This window comes from Salvelinus sp. IW2-2015, linkage group LG11 (genome assembly GCF_002910315.2).
Source record: "Salvelinus sp. IW2-2015 linkage group LG11, ASM291031v2, whole genome shotgun sequence".
In the NCBI taxonomy this organism is placed as follows: Eukaryota; Metazoa; Chordata; class Actinopteri; order Salmoniformes; family Salmonidae; genus Salvelinus; species Salvelinus sp. IW2-2015.
Window position 1 is genome coordinate 32,404,166 of NC_036851.1, and position 23,863 is coordinate 32,428,028.

The window sequence follows — 23,863 nt, forward strand, 5'->3', positions numbered from 1 at the left end:
ATCCACATCTCAAGGTTAAACGAACGAGGTGAGCTGACCAACCAATCAAAAATGCTGTACAATATTTTCACAGACAACGAGAGTTTACTGAAGGCTTCATACTTACTCTCTCATAACATTTCCAAGTGCCAGGCTTCTTTCATTCTAGTTGAAAAGTTGGTCATGCCTTCAATCGTTAATGCTTGCCGAGAGATTTTGGGCCCAATTGCTGCTACAAAGATCAGTGAAATACCACTTTTCAATGACAATGTCACGTGTAGAATCCAGGATATGGCAGATGATATTGAAGCACAGGTTTTAGACCAAGCACACGCATCAAATTGCTTTGCAATCCAATTAGATGAGACAGACATTTCAAATGCAGCCCAACTTCTTCTATATAAACTCAGCAAAAAAATAAATGTCCTTTCACGGTCAACTGCGTTTATTTTCAGCAAACTTAACATGTGTAAATATTTGTTTGAACATAACAAGATTCAACATCTGAGAGACAAACTGAACAAGTTCCACAGACATGTGACTAACAGAAATGGAATAATGTGTCCCTGAACAAAGGGGGGGTCACAATCAAAAGTAACAGTCAGTATCTGGTGTGGCAACCAGCTGCATTAAGTACTGCAGTCCATCTCCTCCTCATGGATTGCACCTCATGCCACCTTGCAGCATGCCTAAGGCACGTTCACGCAGATGAGAAGGGAGCCTGGGTATCTTTCTTTTGGTGTTTTTCAGAGTCAGTAGAATGGCCTCTTTAGTGTCCTAAGTTTTCATAACTGTGATCTTAATTGCCTACTGTCTGTAAGATGTTAGTGTCTTAACAACCGTTCCACAGGTGCATGTTCATTTAATTGTTTATGGTTCATTGAACAAGCATGGGAAACAGTGTTTAAACCCTTTACAATGAAGATCTGTGAAGTTATTTGGATTTTTACGAAATGAAAGACAGGGTCCTTGAAAGACAGGGTCCTGAAAAAGGGACGTTTCTTTTTTTGCTGAGTTTAGTTGCCACTTTCCAAAAAAAGCTGGGCGTCAGGAGAGACCAAGTGTGGATAGAGGCATTTTCGATATGTTCCCCCCTATTCTCAACTCTGGCTGACGAGGGGGATGTGGACATTGATCACATGCTTTAAATTGATGGGGTCACATCTGAGCCAAACTCTGATCAAATTCGAGGATTACTTCCCCTCACAATCTTATCCCCGCTCGGGAAAGCGATGGATGAGTAATCCGTTCACCAACACTGAAGAGACTCAGCTTGTCACCGGTACTTTAGGATAAACTATTGGAGCTGTCTTGTGACCAAGGCATACACGCTCATTTTAATGAGACGCCTTTCCACATTCTGGCTGTTCAGCAACTCAGCAAGATGGGAGTGAAGACGTTAATCCCTTTTCATTCCACATACTTATGTGAGACCAGCTTTTCCTCTCTTGCTGCAACAAAATTAAAATATCGCAGCAGACTGGCTGTTAAACACTTTGAGAGTATCCCTCTCCTCCTTCCCTCCGAGGTATGACAAGTGTCCAAGAGACAGGCACACCCATCTCAAATTGATTAGGTGAGTCAAACATGTTTAACTATTATATTTTTTAAATAGTGTATATATTGAAAGAATGCAAGATTATTTGTTTACAAAAATTGAATTGTGGTTACATTGTGTATAATTACTAAACATTTATTTATTTCTTGTTTTGTCATTTAGAATGTCAGCCTCTGAAGACAGCCCATACAGAAGGACAGATACAGACAGCCCCTGAAGAAAGCACAGAGAGAGACACTTCCCATGAGTACAAGACAGACCGACAAACCATGAAGGCAGCCAAGTATATACAATGTTCATTAATTTAGTGTAAAGTAAAAAATAAATGCAATAAAATTGGTGTTCATAAACATGCGATTGTCAATAATTTTTTACCAAAGAGTTAAAAAAGGCCATGCCTTGCTGGTCCTTTGCACAAAAAAAGTTTGAGAAAGGCTGGCATAGCCTACCTGTGTACTTAGCTGAGTGGTGCATGTTGTTGAGTTTTGGCCCTGTGAGAGAGACATGCAGTGTTTTTGTCTTACAGTAACCTAATACTATGCCATTATATTCGATTCTGTTATGTAGAATACTATCATTATGTGATCTTATAGACAGTGATTCAGTTTTGATCCAACTTTATTAAATGAGCAGCATTCGCTAGAACAGAGTGTGCGTAAAGTAGAGAATAAACACACATGCAGAAGAAGAAAAAGTTTGAGAAAAGTCGGATCTGCCGCCATTGCGTAAATTTAACACTGGTCAAGTGTCTATACTTTTCACTTTTAAGATAACACATTACTTAGTGTAAAGCCTTATTTGCATATTTCTTATATATGTTAATACATTTTTGTATTATTTAACGCAATACAACAAGTATTTAGGAAGGCCTTAAATTCATGGTTTTCATGCCTGCAAGTCACATTATCATGGCTTGCAAGTGATATGTAATTCCTATTGGAATCCAGCCAGGGTGGGGATATCCAACATTTTAAATTTATATTCACCTGCAACCTGCATTCAGAATAACTGCCAGGTTGGGAAGACTAAGATATGAGACTACCTAAACCATCTTAACTGGAACAACCATTTCAGTAACCGGTGCAATAAGTACAAGTAAGAGATTGAACTACAGTGCATTCGAAAAGTATTCAGACCCCTTGACTTTTTCCTAATTTTGTTACGTTACAGGCTTATTCTAAAATGGGTTAAATATGAATTTTTTCATCAATCTATACACAATACCCTATAAAAGCAAAGCAAAAACCGGTGTTTAGAAATGTCAAAAAAAAATTAAACATCACATTTACATAAGTATTCAGACCCTTTACTCAGTACTTTGTTGAAGCACCTTTGGCAGCAATTACAGCCTTGAGTCTTCTTGGGTATGCCTTTTGGCAAACTCCAAGCGGGCTGTCATGTGCATTTTGCTGAGCAGTGGCTTCCGTCTGGCCATTCTACCATAAAGGCTTGATTGGCGGAGTGCAGCAGATATGGTTATCTTTCTGGAAGGTTCTCCCATCTCCACAGAGGCACTCTAGAGCTCTGTCAGAGTGACAATTGGGTTCTTGGTCACCTCCCTGAGCAAGGCCCTTCTCCCCCGATTGCTCAGTTTGGCCAGGGGCCAGCTCTAGGAAGAGTCATGGTGGTTCCAAACTTCTTCCATTTAAGAATGATGTAGTCCACTGTGTTCTTGGGGACCTTCAATGCTGCAGAAATGTTTTGGTACCCTTCCCCAGATCTGTGCCTCGACACAATCCTGTCTCGGAGCTCTACGGAAAATTCCTTCGACCTCATGGCTTGGTTTTTGCTCTGACATACACCAGGTCCCACAGTTGACAGTGTATGTCTTTCCAAATCATGTCCAATCAATTGAATTTACCACAGGTGGACTCCAATCAAGTTGTAGAAACATCTCAAGGATGATCAATCGAAACAAAATGCACCTGAGCTCAATTTCGAGTCTCAAAGCAAAGGGTCTGAATACTTAGGTAAATATTTTTTTTAAAATATATATATACATTTGCAAACATTTCTAAAAACCTGTTTTCGCTTTGTCATTATGGAGTATTGTGTGTAGATTGATGGGGGAAAAAATATTTAATCAATTTTAGATTAAGGCTATAATGTAACAAAATGTGGAAACAGTCAAGGGGTCTGAATACTTTCCGAATGCACTGTAGTTTAGAAAATGTATGTTTATATTTGAGTAACATACGATTAATTAATCAAACCGTGTACATGCAAAAACAGATATTGAAACAAACAATTCAAAAAATCTACCTGCAATGGAGCATGAGGAAATATGATTGTGTAGTTTTGGTTTAATACTGGTTATTTTACACTGAGTGTTAATTTAACAACTGAATCAACACTAGAAATGTTACACTGAAAATCAACACAAGGTAACACTGGCCAATTTGCTGTCTAGTATTGTTGCAGAACAAAGATCATGAACTTCCTTAATTCCGTATATGCAAATTCTTAAATCCATGATAGTGAGTGTGCAAGTGCACACTTTTGGAGAAGGGTGGAGAATATCTGGATGCAGCCTAAAGCTGGACCATCACTGTTGCAGCTGTATGGGGCATCCCACTCAGCCCCTCCTGCTCCTCACTTTGGTTTCCGGGATGGAGATTGGGATGGAGCCGACCTCGGGGTTGTGTTTTTGGAGGTTTGACCAGTGACCTGGAATCTGTCAGTTTGTTCTAGTTGGCAATCTCTTGCCAGAACGCAGTGTGTGAGGAAAGCTTGCTGTGTCCTCGCATAACCTTTTAAAATTATTCACCAGGCCACCAGATTTTCAGCCTTTTAATCTTAGAAATTCACACCGAGAATTTGGGGGTATTTTTCTCCACCCTTATTCAATGTAATGTCATTTGTTTGTTGCTTTTTCGAAACGCCATTTGGAAGTCTCCTCATCCTTGTCTGATGTTGTGTTGCAGGTTGAAGTTGACGAGAAACTGAAAAAGAGGAAGGAGAGGTTTGGGATTCTCACCGCTGCTGCTGCAGTTGGGGCTGAAGATAGTGAGGTACAAAAGGTTTTGTTTTCATGTTCCTGGGCTATGACCTGTTGTTGCCAAAAGAGCTGGTCGGACTGACTTTCAAGTGATCAAACACTGCTGTGAGAAACATTCAAAATAAGTGAACGGAATGTTCACATTGTTGTGGATTGGGGAGGGAGGGGGGTGTTAGAATGTTTTGTAAGTCGCTATTAGAATGTTCTAGAACAGAAAGAACGAAGAATTGCCTTGTTCTGAAGGAACTGTAATTGGGCAATACCTCAATATTTAGCCAGTGTTTCAAAGGCAAACATTTAATTGATATTGTAAACCTATTTTGAGTCAATAGATGTGAAATTCTGTTGGGTAAATGTATTGCGAGTCATCGTTTACAAGCGTATATTATGGCTTTCTTTCCACAGAACCAAAATCCATATTTTGGAAAATGTCCATAGTTCATAGGGGTATACAAGCCTAGAGTCTACCTTTACAGTTCAAAGTTTTTACCTTGATAGTTAAAAAAAATACAAATAATGGAATGATTGTGATGTTTCCTTGAATATACACAAATGAATTCCAGAGAATATCTGAGCTTGTCGATGACCTATATAGTCATCCAGCAATGACAAGCAGTTACAGTATTTTTGCTTAGTTCTGCTGTTATGTTGTCTAGCATGCAATATGGTTATGAATTATTATGCATAACTAAGTCACAAATGACTAGATCTCATATACACTACTATTCAAAAGTTTGGGGTCACTTAGAAATTGTTTTTTTTAAAGAAAAGCAAWTTTTTTTGTCCATTTTAAAATAACATCAAATTGATCAGAAATACAGTGTAGACGTTGTTAATGTTGTAAATTACTATTGTAGCTGGAAACGGCTGATTTTTAATGGATTACCTACATAGGCGTACAGAGGCCCATTATCAGCAACCATTACTCCTGTGTTCCAATGACACGTTGTGTTAGCTAATCCAAGTTTATAATTTTAAAAGGCTAATTGATCATAAGAAAACCCTTTTGCAATTATGTTAGCACAGCTGAAAACTTGTTCTGATTAAAGAAGCAATAAAACGGTCCTTCTTTAGACTAGTTGAGTATCTGGAGCATCAGCATTTGTGGGTTCGATTACAGGCTCAGAATGGCTAGAAACGCGTMAGTCTATTCTTGTTCTGAGAAATGAAGGCTATTCCATGCGAGAAATTGCCAAGAAACTGAAGATCTCGTACAACGCTGTGTACTACGCCCTTCACAGAACAACGCAAACTGTCTCTAACCAGAATAGAAAGAGTGGGAGGCCCCAGTGCACAACTGAGCAAGAGGACAAGTACATTAGAGTGTCTAGTTTGAGAAACAGACGCCTCACAAGTCCTCAACTGGCAGCTTCAACCTCTGCAGCAATGCAGGCAGCACTCATACGTCTATTTCCCAAAGACAACCTCTGGATATGACGCTGAGCACGTGCACTCAACTTCTTTGGTCAACCATGGTGAGGCCTGTTCTGAGTGGAACCTGTCCAGTTAAACCGCTGTATGGTCTTGGCCACCGTGCTGCAGCTCGGTTTCATGGTCTTGGCAATCTTCTTATAGCCCAGGCCATCTTTATGTAGAGCAACAGATCCTCAGGGAGTTCTTTGCCATGAGGTGCCATGTTGAACTTCCAGTGACCAGTCAGTATGAGGGAGTGTGAGAGCGATGACACCAAATTTAACACACCTGCTCCCCATTCACACCTGAGACCTTGTAACACTAACGAGTCACATGACACCGGGGAGAGAAAATGGCTAATTGGGCCCAATTTGGACATTTTCACTTAGGAGTGTACTCACTTTTGTTGCCAGCGGTTTAGACATTAATGGCTGTGTGTTGAGTTATTTTGAGGGGACAGCAAATTTACACTGTTATACAAGCTGTACACTCACTACTTTACATTGTAGCAAAGTGTCATTTCTTCAATGTTGTCACATGAAAAGATATACTCAAATATTTACAAAAATGTGAGGGGTGTACTCACTTTTGTGATATACTGTATGTAGATATTCCATTAAAAATCAGCCGTTTCCAACAACAATAGTCATTTACAATATTAACATTGTCTACACTGTATTTCTGATCAATTTTATGTTATTTTAATGGACAAAATATATGCTTTTCTTTCAAAAACAAGGACATTTGTTTTGACCCCATACTTTTGAACGGTAGTATATGGATGATGCTTGTAGTTTTAATGTTGCAGGTATCAGGCCTGGTAGTCTTCATACCGACTTGATACTCTGATGTAATGTTTGTTTCCTCACCACCACTCATCATTCAAGTAATAATTCACCAATTTTAAGAAAGATCTATTTATTGTTACACATGCATATACCACAAATAGAAATCCTGATTCTGTGGAGTCACAATTTACAATGAATTCTGTATATGCTCTTCTGTATACATTTGGCACACATGACAACATTTATGTAGAATGTTCCTTACATGTTCAGTTTTCCCCCCCATTTCAGGCAAAGAAGAGGAAACGCGCAGAACGATTTGGAAATAATTGATTCAATTTGACGATTTTTTAAAACTTTTTTAAAAATGTCATTGTATTTTTTTAAACTTGTAACTCTTGTTTTACAGTGGTAAGATACCAACCTATGCTGTTTAGTAAGAACAAATATTTACAGTATGTAAAAGTTTGGAAATTAAAGATCTTTTCCAATTTCCCACAAGTGTCCCTTGAGTAAACTTGTTCCTATAGCTGTTGCGGAATAAGTTAATGCAGAGTCTGGATAGACTTTCCTATCAGGGCTTAATCCTTAAGAGTCGTTTGACGCATAATAAACAAATCCCTATCAAAATCCATCTGTTTTAAACTGGAGATATCTGAATTTTTGTTTGGGCTGCGTCTCAATCCACCACATCTGCCTTCAGCGTCTGCGGTGGAAAGTGGAAGATCTACAGCACTGTTTGTCAGACCAAGGAGACATCCCAAAAATCGGTCTTCTCGCGAAAACGTCTTAGGAACTCCACCAGGGCAGGGATGGTCCTGTTATAGCACAATGTATGCTCTCTGCTCTGGGGGAGAAGCGGCTGACGTGCCCTGGTAGGGATTTGGGTGTGATAATGTTGGTTTGATTTGGTTTGATTTGGGTTGGATAATGGCTAAGCAACCTTAGCTAAACCTGGCAATAGTCCCCTGCGAACCAGGTGGTAGGGTACCACTGCTCCTGGTTTGTGACATTTCTCACTCAATGGACATGCTGTAACAAGTGTGGAGGCACTAAGGTAGTGTTCAGTCGAGAATTTTATATCAAATATCTTCTTCAATAGTTTGCCCGTTTAGATTCCTGGTTGCACACTTAAGCTAACTTCATAACAAGAAATGCACAAATCATCTTAAATTAACTTAATTGTGCTACACAAATTTCAGACACTTTGGGATGATTTAGACATAGCATTTCAAACATGCTATATTGACTTGGCATTGTTTTTTGGACAGAAATGCTAGTTGGCATTTGGTGGCAGGAGCCAGGTAAACAAAACCAAAGCATGGATTGGTCACTGCTTGTCCAAAGACTACTTACAGTATAAACAGTTCATAATTAGACTGTTTATAAATATGTCATACGTTTTTGGGACTTATTGGACTTCCGACAAAATGTTCTTACTACATTTCACTGTATAATTTAAAATTGAACTCCTACTTAATTTTTTTATTTCATCTTTATTTAACCAGGTAGGACAGTTAAGAACAAGTTCTCATTTACAACTGCGACCTGGCCAAGATACAGCAAAGCAGTGCGACAAAAACAACAACAGAGTTACACAAACAAACGTACAGTCAATAACACAATAGAAAAGAAAAATAGAAAAATCTACGTACAGTGTGTGTAAATGCAGACGAGTAGGGAGGTAGGTAATACATAGGCAATAGAGGCAAGATAATTACATTTTGGCATTAATACTGGTGTGATAGATGTGCAGATGATGTTCAAGTAAAAATACTGGGGTGCAAGAGGGTAAATAATAATATGGGGATGAGGTAGTTGGGTGTGCTATTTACAGATTGGCTGTGTACAGGTACAGTGATCGGTAAGCTGCTCTGACAGCTGATGCTTAAAGTTAGAGAGGGAGATGTAAGACTCGAGCTTCAGAGATTTTTGCAATTCTTTCCAGTCATTGGCAGCAGAGAACTGGAAGGAAAGGCGGCCAAAGGAACTGTTGGCTTTGGGGATGACCAGTGCAATATACCTGCTGGAGCGAGTGTTACGGGTGGGTGTTGCTATGGTGACCAGTGAGCTGAGATAAGGCAGGGCTTTACCTAGCAAAGACTTATAGATGACCTGGCCAGTGGGTTTGGCGACGGATATGTAGTGAGGGCCAGCCAACGAGCGCATACAAGTCGCAATGGTGGGTAGGATATGGAGCTTTGGTGACAAAACGGATGGCACTSTGATAGACAACATCCAGTTTTCTGAGTAGAGTGTTGGGGGCTATTTTGTAAATGACATCGCCCAAGTCAAGAATCGGTAGGATAGTCAGTTTTACAAGGGTATGTTTGAGTGAAGGAGGCTTTGTTGCGAAATAGGAAGCCGATTCTTGATTTAATTTTGGATTGGAGATGCTTAATGTGAGTCTGGAAGGAGAGTTTACAGTCTAACCAGACACCTAGGTATTTGTAGTTGTCCACATATTCTAGGTCAGAACTGTCCAGAGTAGTGATGCTAGTCGGGTGGGAGGGTGCGGGCAGCAATCTTTTGAAGAGCATGCACTTAGTTTTACTAGCATTTAAAAGCAGTTGGAGGCCACGGAAGCAGGACTGTTGTATGGCATTGAAGCTCGTTTGGAGGTTTGTTAACACAGTGTCCAAAGAAGGGCCAGATGTATACAGAATGGTGTTGTCTGAGTAGAGGTGGATCAGAGAATCACCAGCAGCAAGAGCGACATCATTCATACATACATAGAAAAGAGTCGGCCCGAGAATTGAACCCTGTGGCACCCCCATAGAGACTACCAGAGGTCCGGACAACAGGCCCTCCGATTTGACACACTGAACTCTGTCTGAGAAGTAGTTGGTGAAGCAGGCGAGGAAGTCATTTGAGAAGCCAAGGCTATTGAGTCTGCCGATAAGAATGCAGTGATTGACAGAGTCGAAAGCCTTGGCCAGGTCGATGAAGACGGCTGCACAGTACTGTCTTTTATCGATGGCGGTTATGATATCGTTTAGGACCTTGAGCGTGGCTGAGGTGCACCCATGACCAGCTCGGAAACCAGATTGCATAGTGGAGAAGGTACGGTGGGTTCGAAATAGTTGGTGATCTGTTTATTAACTTGGCTTTCGAAGATTTTAGAAAGGGAGGGCAGGATAGATATAGGTCTATAACAGTTTGGGTCTAGAGTGTCTCCCCCTTTGAAGAGGAGGATAACCGCGGCAGCTTTCCAATCTTTGGGGATTTCAGACGATACAAAAGAAAGGTTGWATAGGCTAGTAATAGGGGTTGCAACAATTTYGGCGAATAATTGTAGAAAGAGAGCATCCAGATTGTCTAGCCCAGCTGATTTATAGGGATCCAGATTTTGCAGCTCTTTCAGAACATCAGCTGTCTGGATTTGGGTGAAGGAGAAGTGGGGGGGAGGGTTTGGGCAAGTTGCTGCAGGGGGTGCTGAGATGTTGGCTAGGGTAGGGGTAGCCAGGTGGAAAGCATGGCCAGCCGTAGAAAAATGCTTCTTGAAATTATAGATAATCGTAGATTTATCGGTGGTGACAATGTTATCTATCCCCAGTGCAGTGGGCAGCTGGGAGGAGGTGCTCTTATTCTCCATGGACTTTAGTGTTCCAAAGCTTTTTGGAATTAGTGCTACAGGAAGCAAATTTCTGTTTGAAAAAGCTAGCCTTTGCTTTCCTAACTGACTATGTATATTGGTTCCTGACTTCCCTGAAAAGTTGCATATCGCGGGGGCTATTCGATGCTAATGCAGAACGCCACAGGATGTTTTTGTGCTGGTCAAGGGCAGTCAAGTCTGGGGTGAACTCAGGGCTATATCAGTTCTTAGTTCTACATTTTTTGAATGGGGCATGCTTATTTAAAATGGACAGGAAAGCACTTTTGAAGAGCAACCAGGCATCCTCTACTGATGGGATGAGGTCAATATCCTTCCATGATACCCGGGCCAGGTCGATTAGAAAGGCCTGCTCGCTGAAATGTTTTAGGGAGCGTTTGACAGTGATGAGGGGTGCTCGTTTGACCACGGACCCATCACGCACGCAGGCAATGAGGCAGTGATCGCTGAGATCCTGGTTGAAGACAGCAGAGGTGTATTTAGAGGGCAAGTTGGTCAGGATGATATCTAAGAGGGTGCCCGTGGTTACGGATTTAGGGTTGTACCTGGTAGGTTCCTTGATAATTGTGTGAGATTGAGGGCATCTAGCTTAGATTGTAGGACGGCCTGGGTGTTAAGCATGTCCCAGTTTAGGTCACCTAACAGTACGAACTCTGAAGATAGATGGGGGTCGATCAATTCACATATGGTGTCCATGGCACAGCTGGGGGCTGAAGGGGATCTATAACAAGCGGCAACGGTGAGAGACTTGTTTCTGGAAAGGTGGATTTTTAAAAGTAGAAGCTGAAATTGTTTTGGCACAGACCTGGATAGTATGATAGAGCTCTGCAGGAGATTACAACTCCGCCCCCTTTGGCAGTTCTATTTTGTTGAAAAATGTTATAGTTAGGGATGGAAATTTTTGGTGGATTTTTGGTGGATTTAGACACGGCTAGGACATCCGGGTTGGCGGAGTATGCTAAAGTAGTGAATAAAACAAACTTCTAATGTTAACATGCATGAAACCAATGCTTTTACGGTTACAGAAGTCAACAAACGAGAGCACCTGGAGAATGGGAGTGATGCTGGGGACTGCAGGTGTTAACCTCTACATCACCAAAGGAACAGAGGAGGAGTAGGATAAGACTACGCTAAAAGAACTGATCGTCTAGTGCGTTCAGAATAGAGAGTAAAAGGAGCAGATTTCTGGGCGCGGAAGAATAGATTCAAGGCATAATGTACATACAACGGTATGGTAGGATGTGAGTACAGTGGAGGAAGCCTAGGCATTGAGTGAAGATGAGAGAGGTTTTTTCTCTAGAGGCACCATTTAAGCCAGGTGAGGTCACCGCATGTGTGGGGGGTGGAACAAAAGGACTAGCTAACATGCTGACCAGACCGGACACGTCGCGTGCGCGAGCATCGCAAAATAAATTTAGAAATCCTTGTTATTCAATTATTGCACCCATACTGCTCGCGTACGCCAACGAGCATCTGCACTACTAAGGGCTAAAATAGAAGTCATTCCTATTTCTGACGCAGATCGCGCTAAAAGTCCTGCCTCTCCCATCTTCTCATTGGTTTATAGAAGCAAGGACCCACGTGCCATCTCATTGGTTATACCCACGTGGGTGATTGAAAGATGAACTGTTTTGCCGGTAGTCGTGGTAATACTATGAAAGTTTAGATGCGATCACCATATAAGTTCAACGATGAAAAAGCCTGGAAGGAGAATAGATGACTAGAAACGATTCGGTTGGCCGGTTTATGTGTGGATTAATTTGTCGGAGTAGAGGACCTTGTGCAGTTCAGATAAAATAACAACTCAATGTTTATATCCCAGGACAAATTAGCTAGCAACAGCAAGCTAGCTAAATAGGACAAATTAGCTAGCAAGTGCAAGCTAACTAGCTAAATTTCCATACATGTTTAATGCTTTTCGACCTGTMCCGAAATGAATGTCATTGGTTCAGAGTTTTTTATTTTATTTTAACCTGCGTGTTGTGATCGCGTTTGGTGTAGGGGGACAAAATAAATGTATGCACGATGCAGCCGGTTTGGGTTCCGTGTAAGGCATATTGAGCAGGGCTGGAGGCTCTACAGTGAAATAAGACAAAAATCACTAACCAAAACAGCAATAGGCAAGGCATATTGACATTAGGGAGAGGCATGTGTAGCCGAGTGATCATAGGGCCTAGTGAGTAGCTAGGCGAGCCGGAGGCACGGCGATTCAGACAGCTAGCAGGCCGGGGCCTCGGGGACGTCAGCTAGATAGCTAGCAGGCTGCTAGCTGATGGGCCTCAGGGGGACGTCGCAACGGGAGAGCCTGTTGAAACCCCCTCGGATGGTTACGTTGGCAGATCAGTTGTGATGGATCGTCGGGACTCTGTGTCGGCAGAAAATGGTCCAGCCCAGTTGGCAAAAGAGGTATTGAAGCCCAGGACTTGTCTGATGGATCTCTTCGGCTAGCCGGGAGATGGGCCTAGCTCGAAGCTAGCTCCAGGCTTACTGGTGCTTGCTTCGGGACAGAGACGTTAACCAGGAGTATCCACTCGGATAGCAGCTAGCTAGCTGCGATGATCCGGAGTAAAGGTTCAGAGCTTGTGGTAGGAATCCGGAGATATGGTAGAGAAAAAGCAGTTCGATATGCTCTGGGTTGATTTCGCGCTGTGCAGACTGGCAGGAATTGACCGGGCTGAGGCTGGCAGATGTCTGAGTTAACGGTGATGACTGCTAGCAGTGGCTAACTGACTAGTAGCTAGTTAGCTGGCTAGCCTCTGAAGGGGGTTCCGGTTCTAAAGTATAAAAAATAGCAGATCCATACCACATTGGGCGAGGTGGGTTGCAGGAGAGTATGTTCAGGACGGGACAAGACAAACACAACAGACATCCGACTGCTACGCCATCTTGGATTGCTTAACTTCAGCTGAAAGTCAGCATTTACTACTTATTTTTCATGTTTAAACAATCTAACCAAAACACTTGATYATTGCCTGAGACAGTCATTTGGGAGGGAGGCAATTATCACTTGAAGTTGAAGCGTTCCTGAAATGGGTGAACAAGTGTGATTTTTCCTAAACCAACCTCCCTCTCTGAACACTGGTCCATTATTGAGCCGTACGTACACTAAAGTGTTACTGATTACTGTGTCCAACAATCAGTCCTATTGAGTGCTTCCCCCAATTTACCTTCCCTGGACCTTTCTTCACTTAATGGCTATTGCTACAATCATAAACTTCCCAACCCCCTTTCTTGGGAGTTTTGTAACATTCATAAAAAATGTATTTTCCCCTCGTACATTTCAACAGGTATTTTATAGTTCAAATCAAATTTTATGTCACATGCCTAGTTAAATAAAGGTTAAATAAATAAAAAAATGCACTGAATACAACCTTACAGTGAAATGCTTACTTACAAGCCCTTAACCAACAATGCATTTAAGAAAAATATGTGTTAAATTATTTACTGAAATTAACTGAAGTAACATTTAAAGAAAATGGAAAAATAACAAATAATTAAAGAGCAACAATAAAATAACAGTAACGAGGCTATATACAGGGGATGTGTGAGGGCACAGATTAGTTGAGGTAATATGTACAGTACCAGTCAAAAGTTATTCTACATTTGTAGAATAACAGGGAAGACATCAAAACGATGAAATAACACATATGGAATCATGTAGTAACCAAATGAAAGTGTTAAACAAATCAAAATATATTATAGATTTTAGATTCTTCAAAGTAGCCACCTGTGGCCTTGATGACAGCTTTGCACACTCTTGGCATTCTCTTAACCAGCTTCACCTGGAATGCTTTTCCAACAGTCTTGATGGAGTTCCCACATATGCTGAGCACTAGTTGGCTGCTTTTCCTTCACTCTGCGGTCCAACTCATCGCAAACCATCTCAATTGGGTTGAGGGCGGGTGATTGTGGAGGCCAGGTCATCTGATGCAGCACTCCATCACTCTGCTTCTTGGTCAACTAACCCTTACGCAGCCTGGAGGTGTGTTGGGTCATTGTCCTGTTGAATAACAAATGATAGTCCCACTAAGCGCAAACCAGATGGGATGGCGTATCGCTGCAGAATGCTGTGGTAACCATGTTGGTTAAGTGTGCCTTGAATAATTAATAAATCCTGACAGTCACCAGCAAAGCACCATCACACCTCCTCCTCCATGCTTCACGGTGGGAACCACAAATGCGGAGATCATCCATTCACCTATTCTGCAGTTGTAACTCAAATTTGGACTCATCAGACCAAATGACAGATTTCCACCAGTCTAATGTCCATCATGTTTTTTGGCCCAAGCAAGTCTCTTCTTCTTATTGGTGTCCTTTAGTAGTGGTTTCTTTGCAGCAATTCGACCATGAAGGCCTGATTCACGCAGTCTCCTCTGAACAGTTAATGTTGAGATTTATCTGTTACTTGAACTCTGAAGCATTTGTTTGGGCTGCAATTTCTGAGGCTGGTAACTAATGAATGTATCCCCTGCAGCGGAGATAACTCTGGGTCTTCCTTTCATGTGGCGGTCCTCATGRGAGCCAGTTTCATCATAGCGCTTGATGGTTTTTGCGACTGCACTTGAATAAACTTTCAAAGTTCTTTAAATGTTCCGCATTGACTGACCTTCATGTCTTAAAGTAATGGACTGTCGTTTCTCTTTGCTTATTTGAGTTGTTCTTGCCATAATATGGACTTGGTATTTTACCAAATAGGGCTATCTTCTGTATACCACCCCTACCTTGTCACAACAAAACTGATTGGCTCCAACGCATCAAGGAAACAAATTCCACAAATTAACTTTTAACAAGGCACACCTGTTAATTGAAATGCATTCCAGGTGACTACCTCCATGAAGCTGGTTGAGAGAATGCCAAGTGTGCAAAGGGTCTACTTTGAAGAATCTTAAATATAAACTATATTTTGATTTGTTTAACACTTTTGGTTACTACATGATTCCATATGTGTTATTTCATTGTTTGTCTAAACTATTATTCTACAATATAGAAAATAGTAAAAAAAAAAAAAAAAAAAACTTGAATGTGTAGGTGTGTCCAAACTTTTGACTGGTACTGTACATATAGGTAGAGGTAAAGTGACTATGCGTGGTAGAAGTTGTTAAGAAGCCTTTTGGACCTAGACATGGTGCTCCGGTACCGCTATGACTAGGGTGGCTGGAGTCTTTGGCAATTTTTAGGGCCTTCCTCTGACACTGTCTTGGATGGCAGGTAGCTTGGCCCCAGTGATGGACTGGGCCATACACACTACCCTCTGTAGTGCCTTGCGGTCGGAGGCCGAGCAGTTGCCATACCAGGCGGTGATGCAACCTGTCTGGATGCTCTCGAGGGTGCAGCTGTAGAACTTTTTCAGGATCTGAGGATCCATGCCAAATCTTTTCAGTCTCCTGAGGGGGAATAGATGTTGTCGTGCCCTCTTCACAATTGTCTTGTTGTGTTTGGACCATGATAGTTCATTGGTGATGTGGACACCAAGGAACTTGAATCTCTCAACCTGCTCCAGTAAAGCCCTGTCGATGAGAATGGGGGTGTGCTCGGCCCTCCTTTTCCTGTAGTTCACGGTCATCTCCTTTGTAGCCATTATTGGTTTAATATTTTATGCAATAAAGTATAGTGACAAATTTAGCTGTAATGTTTGTGGTACCAATGAAAATGACTAATGATAATAAGGGGTAGATGTGCAAGTTGGACATAAAGTGTTAGTGGCTAAACAATTGCCACTTTAACCAGTGCCTGTTACTTGTAGCTTACCTGAGGTGATCTGATTGTCCTTTAATAGCATGAAGTTGAGTGCTCTCTATCAAATTATCTTTGCACTGCTAGTTTGATGGTTTTTCATGGAACACATCACAGAAAACTGTGGCTTTTAGTGGTCCTTCAGTGGAAGCTCCTCAGAGGAAGGGGAGAACCATCCTACTCGTTGAATATTAGGGGGGAAAAAGTGAAACATTTAAGTTYATTTTTTTAGATTAAACTATTCTAAATATTCACATCACCAAATAACTGATTTAAAAACACAGTTTTGCAATGGTCTACAATAGCCTCAACGGCACCCTCTAGAGTAGCCAGAGGACAGCTGTTTTCCGTTCTCCTCTGGGCACATTGACTTCAATTCGAAACCTTGGAGGCTCTTGGTTCTCACCACCTTCCATAGACTTACACAGGAATTATGATGACTTCCGGAAGACATCCTCCAACCTATCAGAGCTCTTGCAGTATGAACTAACATTTTGTCCATATAATAAAAGGATCAGAGAATGAATCTAGTACTGAAAGCATAAGTAGCTAGCACTGCAGTACATAAAGTGTGGTGAGTAGACAATAGTTGAACAGTTTTGAGAAGCAGCAGAGCGAGAGCTAGCTATATTTAATTTATATTTTTTTCTTCATTTACCTTTCACCTCCTTAGCTAATGCAACTAATTTAGCCTACTCCACAACCTGACTCAAGCAGAGATGAATGCTGTTTATGTTAGCTAGCTGGCTAAGGCTATCCAACACTGCAACTCTTTCAAGTCAAAGTAAGCTTTCTGTTTTATAAATTTATTGGCACCAGGCCCGCCGGTGTAACTGCTAAACTGCTTGCTGTACACTGTACTTCGTGATTGTACACATGGAGTGGATTGTGGTTTTACTAGTTTGTTGACCATAACGTTAACATGGTATGAAGGTTTGGCTTGTAGAGGTTTTTGCGACTGGTCACAGACCGCTGTTGTCTTGTGCACTGAAGTCAACAAGTGAAGGGAAAACGTGAGAGGAGAACTCGTAGGTACGAGAAGGAATTATACAACTAGCAAAGTGATTATGCTGTATGTGCCTGCTATGAAAGTGATCAGGGTGATCAGGGGTTTATTCATTCCACCAATTCTGTTGCAAAACATTTCTTAAATGGAAGCAAACAGAATGAAACTGGGAGAGATGTACCTGAATTTGTCCAATAGAAACTTACATTTTAGTTGCAACTGTTTGGACTAATGATTAGACTCTAGATCGGCTAGATTCGGGCAAGAGTGGCGATATTGAATGTCTGTCTCACCTTGATTACTCCAATTTGTCTCTCGACCTGTGCACCTACATTTTTAACTTTAATTTGTAGGCTAGGTTGTAGCAACCTCGTGATGGGTATTATATAGAACAAATTCGAGTACCATGTAGTAACCTAAACCTATTGATGTTACATTTAGCTAAGTGAATGGAATATGAATGACAGTCATCCAATATGCTGCAATAGAAATAAGGCCATGCTTATATAAAAAATACTTCCTCCCTAATCTTGAACGGCATGAACCGCGGCTGTGGTCCAATAGGCCAGAAATTAGTCTTGAATATGTAGCTACAGTGTATGTGTGCATAGGTGGGAGTTTGTGATTATGTCAGTGTGTGTGATTATGGGTAGAGGAGTGTGTGAATGTTTGTTTGGTAAGGTTTATGTCATTGGTGGTGTCTGTGTTCTTTTATCTGTGGTGGGTGGTCTGTGCATTTGCATCAGTAAAGAGCTCCGTGTTCAGTCTTATTTGTCCCTCATTGCTGCCCTAAATTAGGCTGATGAGAGGCCCTCCTATCAGGTGACATATTAATTGGGTCATACTGCATCCCATACGAAATCCAAACAATGGCCTCCCAACACTAAACCTTTCTCTTCGGGCTGGTTGCTCTCCTCTCTCTCTTCCACCAATTAGACTCAGAATTAATCTGTTTCCTGTCCCCCCACCCCCATCCCAAGATTCAGGGCACCACCAGGCAGTCACTGACCTCCTAAGCTCATTTTATGTGAGCCATTACAGGCATGTGGACGAGTTAGGAGCCGGATAATGCTTTTCAATTAAGGTGTGGCAGTGGGCTAGGGTAGTGGTAGCCAGAGATAAGGAGAAATTACGACCAATCAGCTGTGAATTTCGTAAGCTAAATAAATGATTTATTGTACAAAATAAGACAGAAAATAAAACAAAATAACAATGGAACAGTTATTCATATGTAAAACCATTAAACTACAACATTGGGTTGAATTTTATCTACATAACATGAACAAATGAAAGAGAAATAAAAGTGGGCAAAAACATTAGAAGCGGAGAACCTGTCCAAAACATTATAAAATGTGGGTATTTATTTACATAGATTTTTTTCCTCTCATATTTAAATATATGAAAACACTTTCTCATACAGAGCCTTCAGAAAGTATTCACACCCCTTGACCTTTTCCACATTTTGTTGTGTTACAGCCTGAATTTAAAATTGATCAAATTGAGTGTGTCATTGGCCTACACGCAATACCCGTTTTTTGTACAAATGAATTAAAAATGAAAATCTGAAATGTCTTCAATCAATAACTATTCAACCCCTTTCATGGTAAGCCTAAATAAGTTCAGGAGTAAAAAAGTCACATAAGTTTTGAACGACCACCTAATTTCTGTACCCCACACATACAATTATCTGTGAAGTACCTCAGTCGAACAGTAAATGTCAAACACAGATTCAACCATGAAGACCAGGGAGGTTTTCCAATGCCTTGCAAAGAAGGACACCTATTGGTAGATGGGTAAAAATAAAAAAAGCAGACATTGAATGTCCATTTCAGCATAGTGAAGTTATTAATTACACTGGGTGGTGTATCAATATAGCCAGTCATTACAAAGATGCAGGCGTCCTTCCTAACTCAGTTGCCGGAGAGGAAGGAAACCGCTCAGGGATTTCACCATGATCAACAAACTTGCAGTTACTCCACAACACTAACCTAAATGACAGAGTGAAAAGAAGGGAAGCCTGTACAGAATTTTTTTTTTWWATCCAAAACATGCATCCTGTTTGCAATAAGGCACTAAAGTAAAACTGCAAAAAATATGACATAGAAATTAACTTTGTCCTGAATAAAGTGTTATGTTTGCTGAAAACAAAACACTACATATTTTCAAGCATTGGCGGTGGCTGCATCATGTTATGGGTATGCTTGTAATCGGCAAAGACTAGGGAGTTTTTTTTATATAAAAAGAAATGGAATAGAGCTAAGTACGTAAAATCCTAGAGGAAAACCTGGTTCAGTCTGCTTTCCAATAGACACTGGGAGACAAATTCACCTTTCAGCAGGACAATAACCTTAAACACAAGGCCAAATATACACTGGAGTGGCTTACCAAGACAATATTGAATGTTCCTGAGTGGCCTAGTTAGTTTTGACTTAAATCAGCTTGAAAATCTATGGCAAGACTTGAAAATGGCTGTCAAACAATAATCAACAAACTTGACAGAGCTTGAAGAATTTAAAAAAAGAATGTGCAAATATTGTGCAATCCAGGTGTGCGAAGCGCTCACTCACAGCTGTAATCGGTGCCAAAGGTGATTCTAACATGTATTGACTCAGGGGTGTGAAATACTATGTAAATTAGATATTTCTGCTTTTCATTTTCAATAACTTTGCAAACATGTCTAAAAAAAAGGTTTCACTTTGTCATTATGGTGTATTGTGTGTAGATACTGTAGGTGAGAAAAAAATATTTTATACATTTTGAATTCAGGTTCTAACAATGAAATGTGGTATAAGTCAAGCGGTGTGAATACTTTCTGAAGGCACTGTACATACCAGTATACATACACAAAGTCAAGATGCAACTTTATCCACAGCATTAACCAGAGTTAACCAATGGTCCTGGGCACAGATATTTATTATTCTTTTGTCAGTACAAATTACCTTTAGCTATTTGCTTCAGTCACTCTTTTGAACTCCACTGTAAATTTCTCAATCTGGATCTGAGATCAAGGTGACCCTGTGGCTTTAGTCTACGTTTTTGGGTTTACTATTCTGGTTACATGTTTGTACATATTAACTCATAACAAAACCTAACTGTCAAATTTTTAAGCAAGGTTTCACAATGCTAAAGTGAGGTAGACATACTTTGAAATTCATTGATTTGATCTGAATAAATATACACTTGACCAGTTGAATTGTTTCCAACCACTGCCCATACCACATTTTTTTCTCCCTTTGAAATTGTTTAGCATATTCCTGCAGTTACAAAAGTTACAGCACACAACATGTCATCCTCTACTTTGGCTAACGATCCCTGGATACTTTTTCCCATTCTAATATGGGCACTCTCACTCAAAACACACAAAGGCAAAACGTGTCTGTGTTAGACAGTCAACACAAAAAGTAGCTCAAATTCAAAAGGACAAAAGTCTGTCAAAGTTGATAACAAATTGATTGAAGTTGATGGAGGGGCATTTCCAGTTTAAAGCGTTCTATGTTCATCGGTCCAGACACTTGTTACACACATGACTTATCACCCCGGGAGGGCGATGAGGCCTTTTGGCCGCTGGTCAGTCCAGGTTTCTGGGTGTAAGAAGAGCGTGAGAATATGGACAGGCCTCCGCTTCAGACGAAAAGGAAGTCAGGAAAGCGTGATGGTAACAAAAGAAGTGAGAGGCTGACTAGTTTATCCACACGGTGTATTGCCAGAAGCTTGGACAGTTCTTTTTTCAATTGTAAACGCTCGTGCTTGATTAGGTAAAATACAAACACAAACAACAACATGACTCCTCACGCTATGAACGTCCCATAGTGCAAAATTTATTGTTGGTAAGGTAGTGCCCAGAAAGGATTTTTTGTACCCCTTTTAATTATATACATATATTTATGTCAGAAGGCTTTTCCTTTTCCCAACAGCGTAGTGCTTTCGTTTACAACAAAGGGATATATTCACTTTGACATCCAGGAAACAAGACAGACTTCAAGCTTCTTATCTACAGTCTTTCAAGCACGTCCAATATTTACTGCATATTACAGGTGGGGATGGGGGCTCTGGGATATTCAATCAAAATATGTTCTCTAAACTAGAAATGGCATTTCAGCTGTATTCTCATCTGTATCAGTGTTTTCCTTATTTTTATGATGCACAACCTAGCTCTTCTTCCCTTAGTAGCACAAAGGTGTATATCAATCAAGCATTTTAGTTTCTTTCCAACACAAGGTTGTCTTCTTTGCCACAACCATCATAACATTCCCACCATAGCAACTTGGCAGAATACATTTGGTCCTCTACTCATTGTGTTTGTGTAAATGAATGTGGAGGATAGTAGTGGGAATGGTAATTGCACAGTGTGCAGAGTGAAAATGACAAAAGTATATAAGTAAGCTATATTCATGTGGACCACATTTGTCAAGGTACTTGTGGGGTTCCCTTTCACTCTGAATTTACTCCATACAAAATAATCTGACAATTACAGTAGTGTAAACTGGCACCCTTGCATGATTCCCATATTGTTGATTTTAAAATGCTCTTGGATTTAGTCTATTACATATAAAAGATGACCTATACAAAGATCTAACCAGCCAAAACCTGCATTTTTTTATTGTGTGTTCTTAATCTAGACCACACAAAGTTTTAAGAGTTACTTTGACATAATGTTTGTCTTAGTTCATCTAAACTTTGTGCACAGGTTGATATTGAGGTCATCTGAGCTGTTATGTGAGCCTCTGCAGTAAAACATAGGGAGAAAGTGTATAACAAACCCTTTCCTGTTCACTTTAAGGTAGTGAAACTATTTTCTTATTTTAATGTTTTACAAGATTACAGGTAAAATAAGATCAAAGTAACTGTGAAATGATTCTTGATTCTGAAGAATTTCACACTGGGGTGGTAGTTACATCTACAGAGGGCACACAGTTTGCTTTTGGATCTCAACACTAAATCTCTAGATAATGACTCTTTTCTTAAACAACATTTTGGATTCATTTCATGAACTTTTAGTCTAAAAGTAGACAAGGTTTTTTGTTGTTGTAATGATGCTAAAAGTGAAAGTTGTAGAAAAATGATAATATACTGTAACTGCTTAGGAATGTCTCCCTCCATCAGCCTGGATCCACTATCCAGGACATCTCAATAAAGACACCATCTTTTCAAAGAAAAAAACAAAACTAACAAAAACATAGTTGTCTTATTTACCATCAATTTTTTAAGCTGCTCCACAGATACACCCCCTTCATAATCGTCAATATATATATATTTCTACCACTCAGCCTCACTCCTATCTTCATTTCATATTACATGTTTGACCAAAATGAATAACTAAGAGAATGGAGGTCCAGTGGGATGTTTTGTGGCGGAGTGAGAGGGGGGAATAAAGTCTGCTGCCARAGGAGGTCTCAGTCAGGGTTCTGGGTGGAAATAATGCAGAGTTGGGTGTGCATGACTTCCATTGGGCCTAAGAGCAGCCACACCTGTCTACCACCATACCAGGGATCTTGCCGTGGATGATCTGCTGCTTGTCGTTGAAATAGAGCATGTTGATGGGTGACATCTTGGTGGGGGTGCAGCAGGGCCCTGCTGAGCCTCTGGGGTTGGCGTGTTGTACCAGGTGGGTGTGTGGGTACTTCTGCATGAACATGTATTCACACTGGCCCGAGCAGTAGTTGGCCTTATAGCGCTTGGGAGCAATGATCCAGTCCCAGCCAAAGGCCTCAAAGTCCACCGTCAGCGGGTAGCGGCAGCAGCGGGACTCGGTGGAGTGCTCGTCACAGTCCAGTCCCAGGTTACGTCGGGAACGTTTGGTCGTCTCAAGAACCTTAACCTCCAGGAACGGCTGCTGGAGTCAGGGGAGGGGGGAGAGGGGGAACAGGAGGAGAATGGAGGTGATTAAAAGAGAACTCAAACAGTGAGGCGAGTAACGCTTCTAAGAAGAATCTTGGGGTACTGGGACCAATTAACATCACTGGAGGGAAGAAAATAAAGATGCACTCCTCTAAATACCCCTTACTAACTTTGGTTTCAAAGACACAGAGTACTGAGAGGAAGATGTGAGTAGTATCAGTTGATGCAAAGCTGACCTTTTTAACATCAATGGAAATGCCAACATTCTATACGGTTAGCTTGATCTATGACCTCTGAGGTGATCCGCAGGTTACCATAACCTTGACCCTTATACACTGCAAGAGCAGTGAATATTTTACTCCAGCATTGTAACGTGTACGCTGGGAGCCGGGAAGCAAGTTCAGGGAGTGACTTTAATAATAAATAACACAAGGAACAAAACAAGAAACACGCGTACAGACATGAAACAACAGAACAGAAACAATAAATCCTAGGGAAAGAACCAAGAGGGAGTGACATATGTAGGGAAGGTTTACCATCAATTTCTTAAGATGCTCCACAGATACACCCCCTTCATAATCGTCAATATACACTGCTCAAAAAAATAAAGGGAACACTAAAATAACACATCCTAGATCTGAATGAATGCAATATTCTTATTAAATACTTTCTTCTTTACATAGTTGAATGTGCTGACAACAAAATCACACAAAAATTATCAATGGAAATCAAATTTATCAACCCATGGAGGTCTGGAATTTGGAGTCACACTCAAAATTAAAGTGGAAAACCACACTACAGGCTGATCCAACTTTGATGTAATGTCCTTAAAACAAGTCAAAATGGGCTCAGTAGTGTGTGTGGCCTCCACGTGCCTGTATGACCTCCCTACAACGCCTGGGCAGGCTCCTGAAGAGGTGGCAGATGGTCTCCTGAGGTA

At 40.9% G+C, this 23,863-nt stretch overlaps 2 protein-coding genes across 4 annotated transcripts in view; one reads left to right on the forward strand and one right to left on the reverse strand.

The window, feature by feature from the left end:
• The window catches only part of LOC111970208 (SAP domain-containing ribonucleoprotein), a 49,670-nt gene extending 42,442 nt beyond the window's left edge, over positions 1 to 7,228 (forward strand). For both annotated transcript variants that reach the window (XM_023996794.2, XM_023996795.2), the window contains exons 10-11: positions 4,462 to 4,548; positions 7,025 to 7,228. In XM_023996794.2, coding sequence (XP_023852562.1) covers positions 4,462 to 4,548; positions 7,025 to 7,066 — 129 coding nt within the window. In that variant the 3' untranslated portion in view covers positions 7,067 to 7,228. The remainder of the gene's footprint in view (positions 1 to 4,461; positions 4,549 to 7,024) is intronic.
• A 12,752-nt stretch (positions 7,229 to 19,980) lies between these two features.
• The window catches only part of LOC111970209 (growth/differentiation factor 11-like), a 40,588-nt gene continuing 36,705 nt past the window's right edge, over positions 19,981 to 23,863 (reverse strand). The window contains exon 3 of one of the 2 annotated variants that reach the window (XM_023996797.2): positions 19,981 to 22,915. In XM_023996797.2, coding sequence (XP_023852565.1) covers positions 22,538 to 22,915 — 378 coding nt within the window. In that variant the 3' untranslated portion in view covers positions 19,981 to 22,537. Of the gene's footprint in view, positions 22,919 to 23,863 lie in introns of both variants that reach the window. The other variant, XM_023996796.2, reaches the window with a different exon arrangement.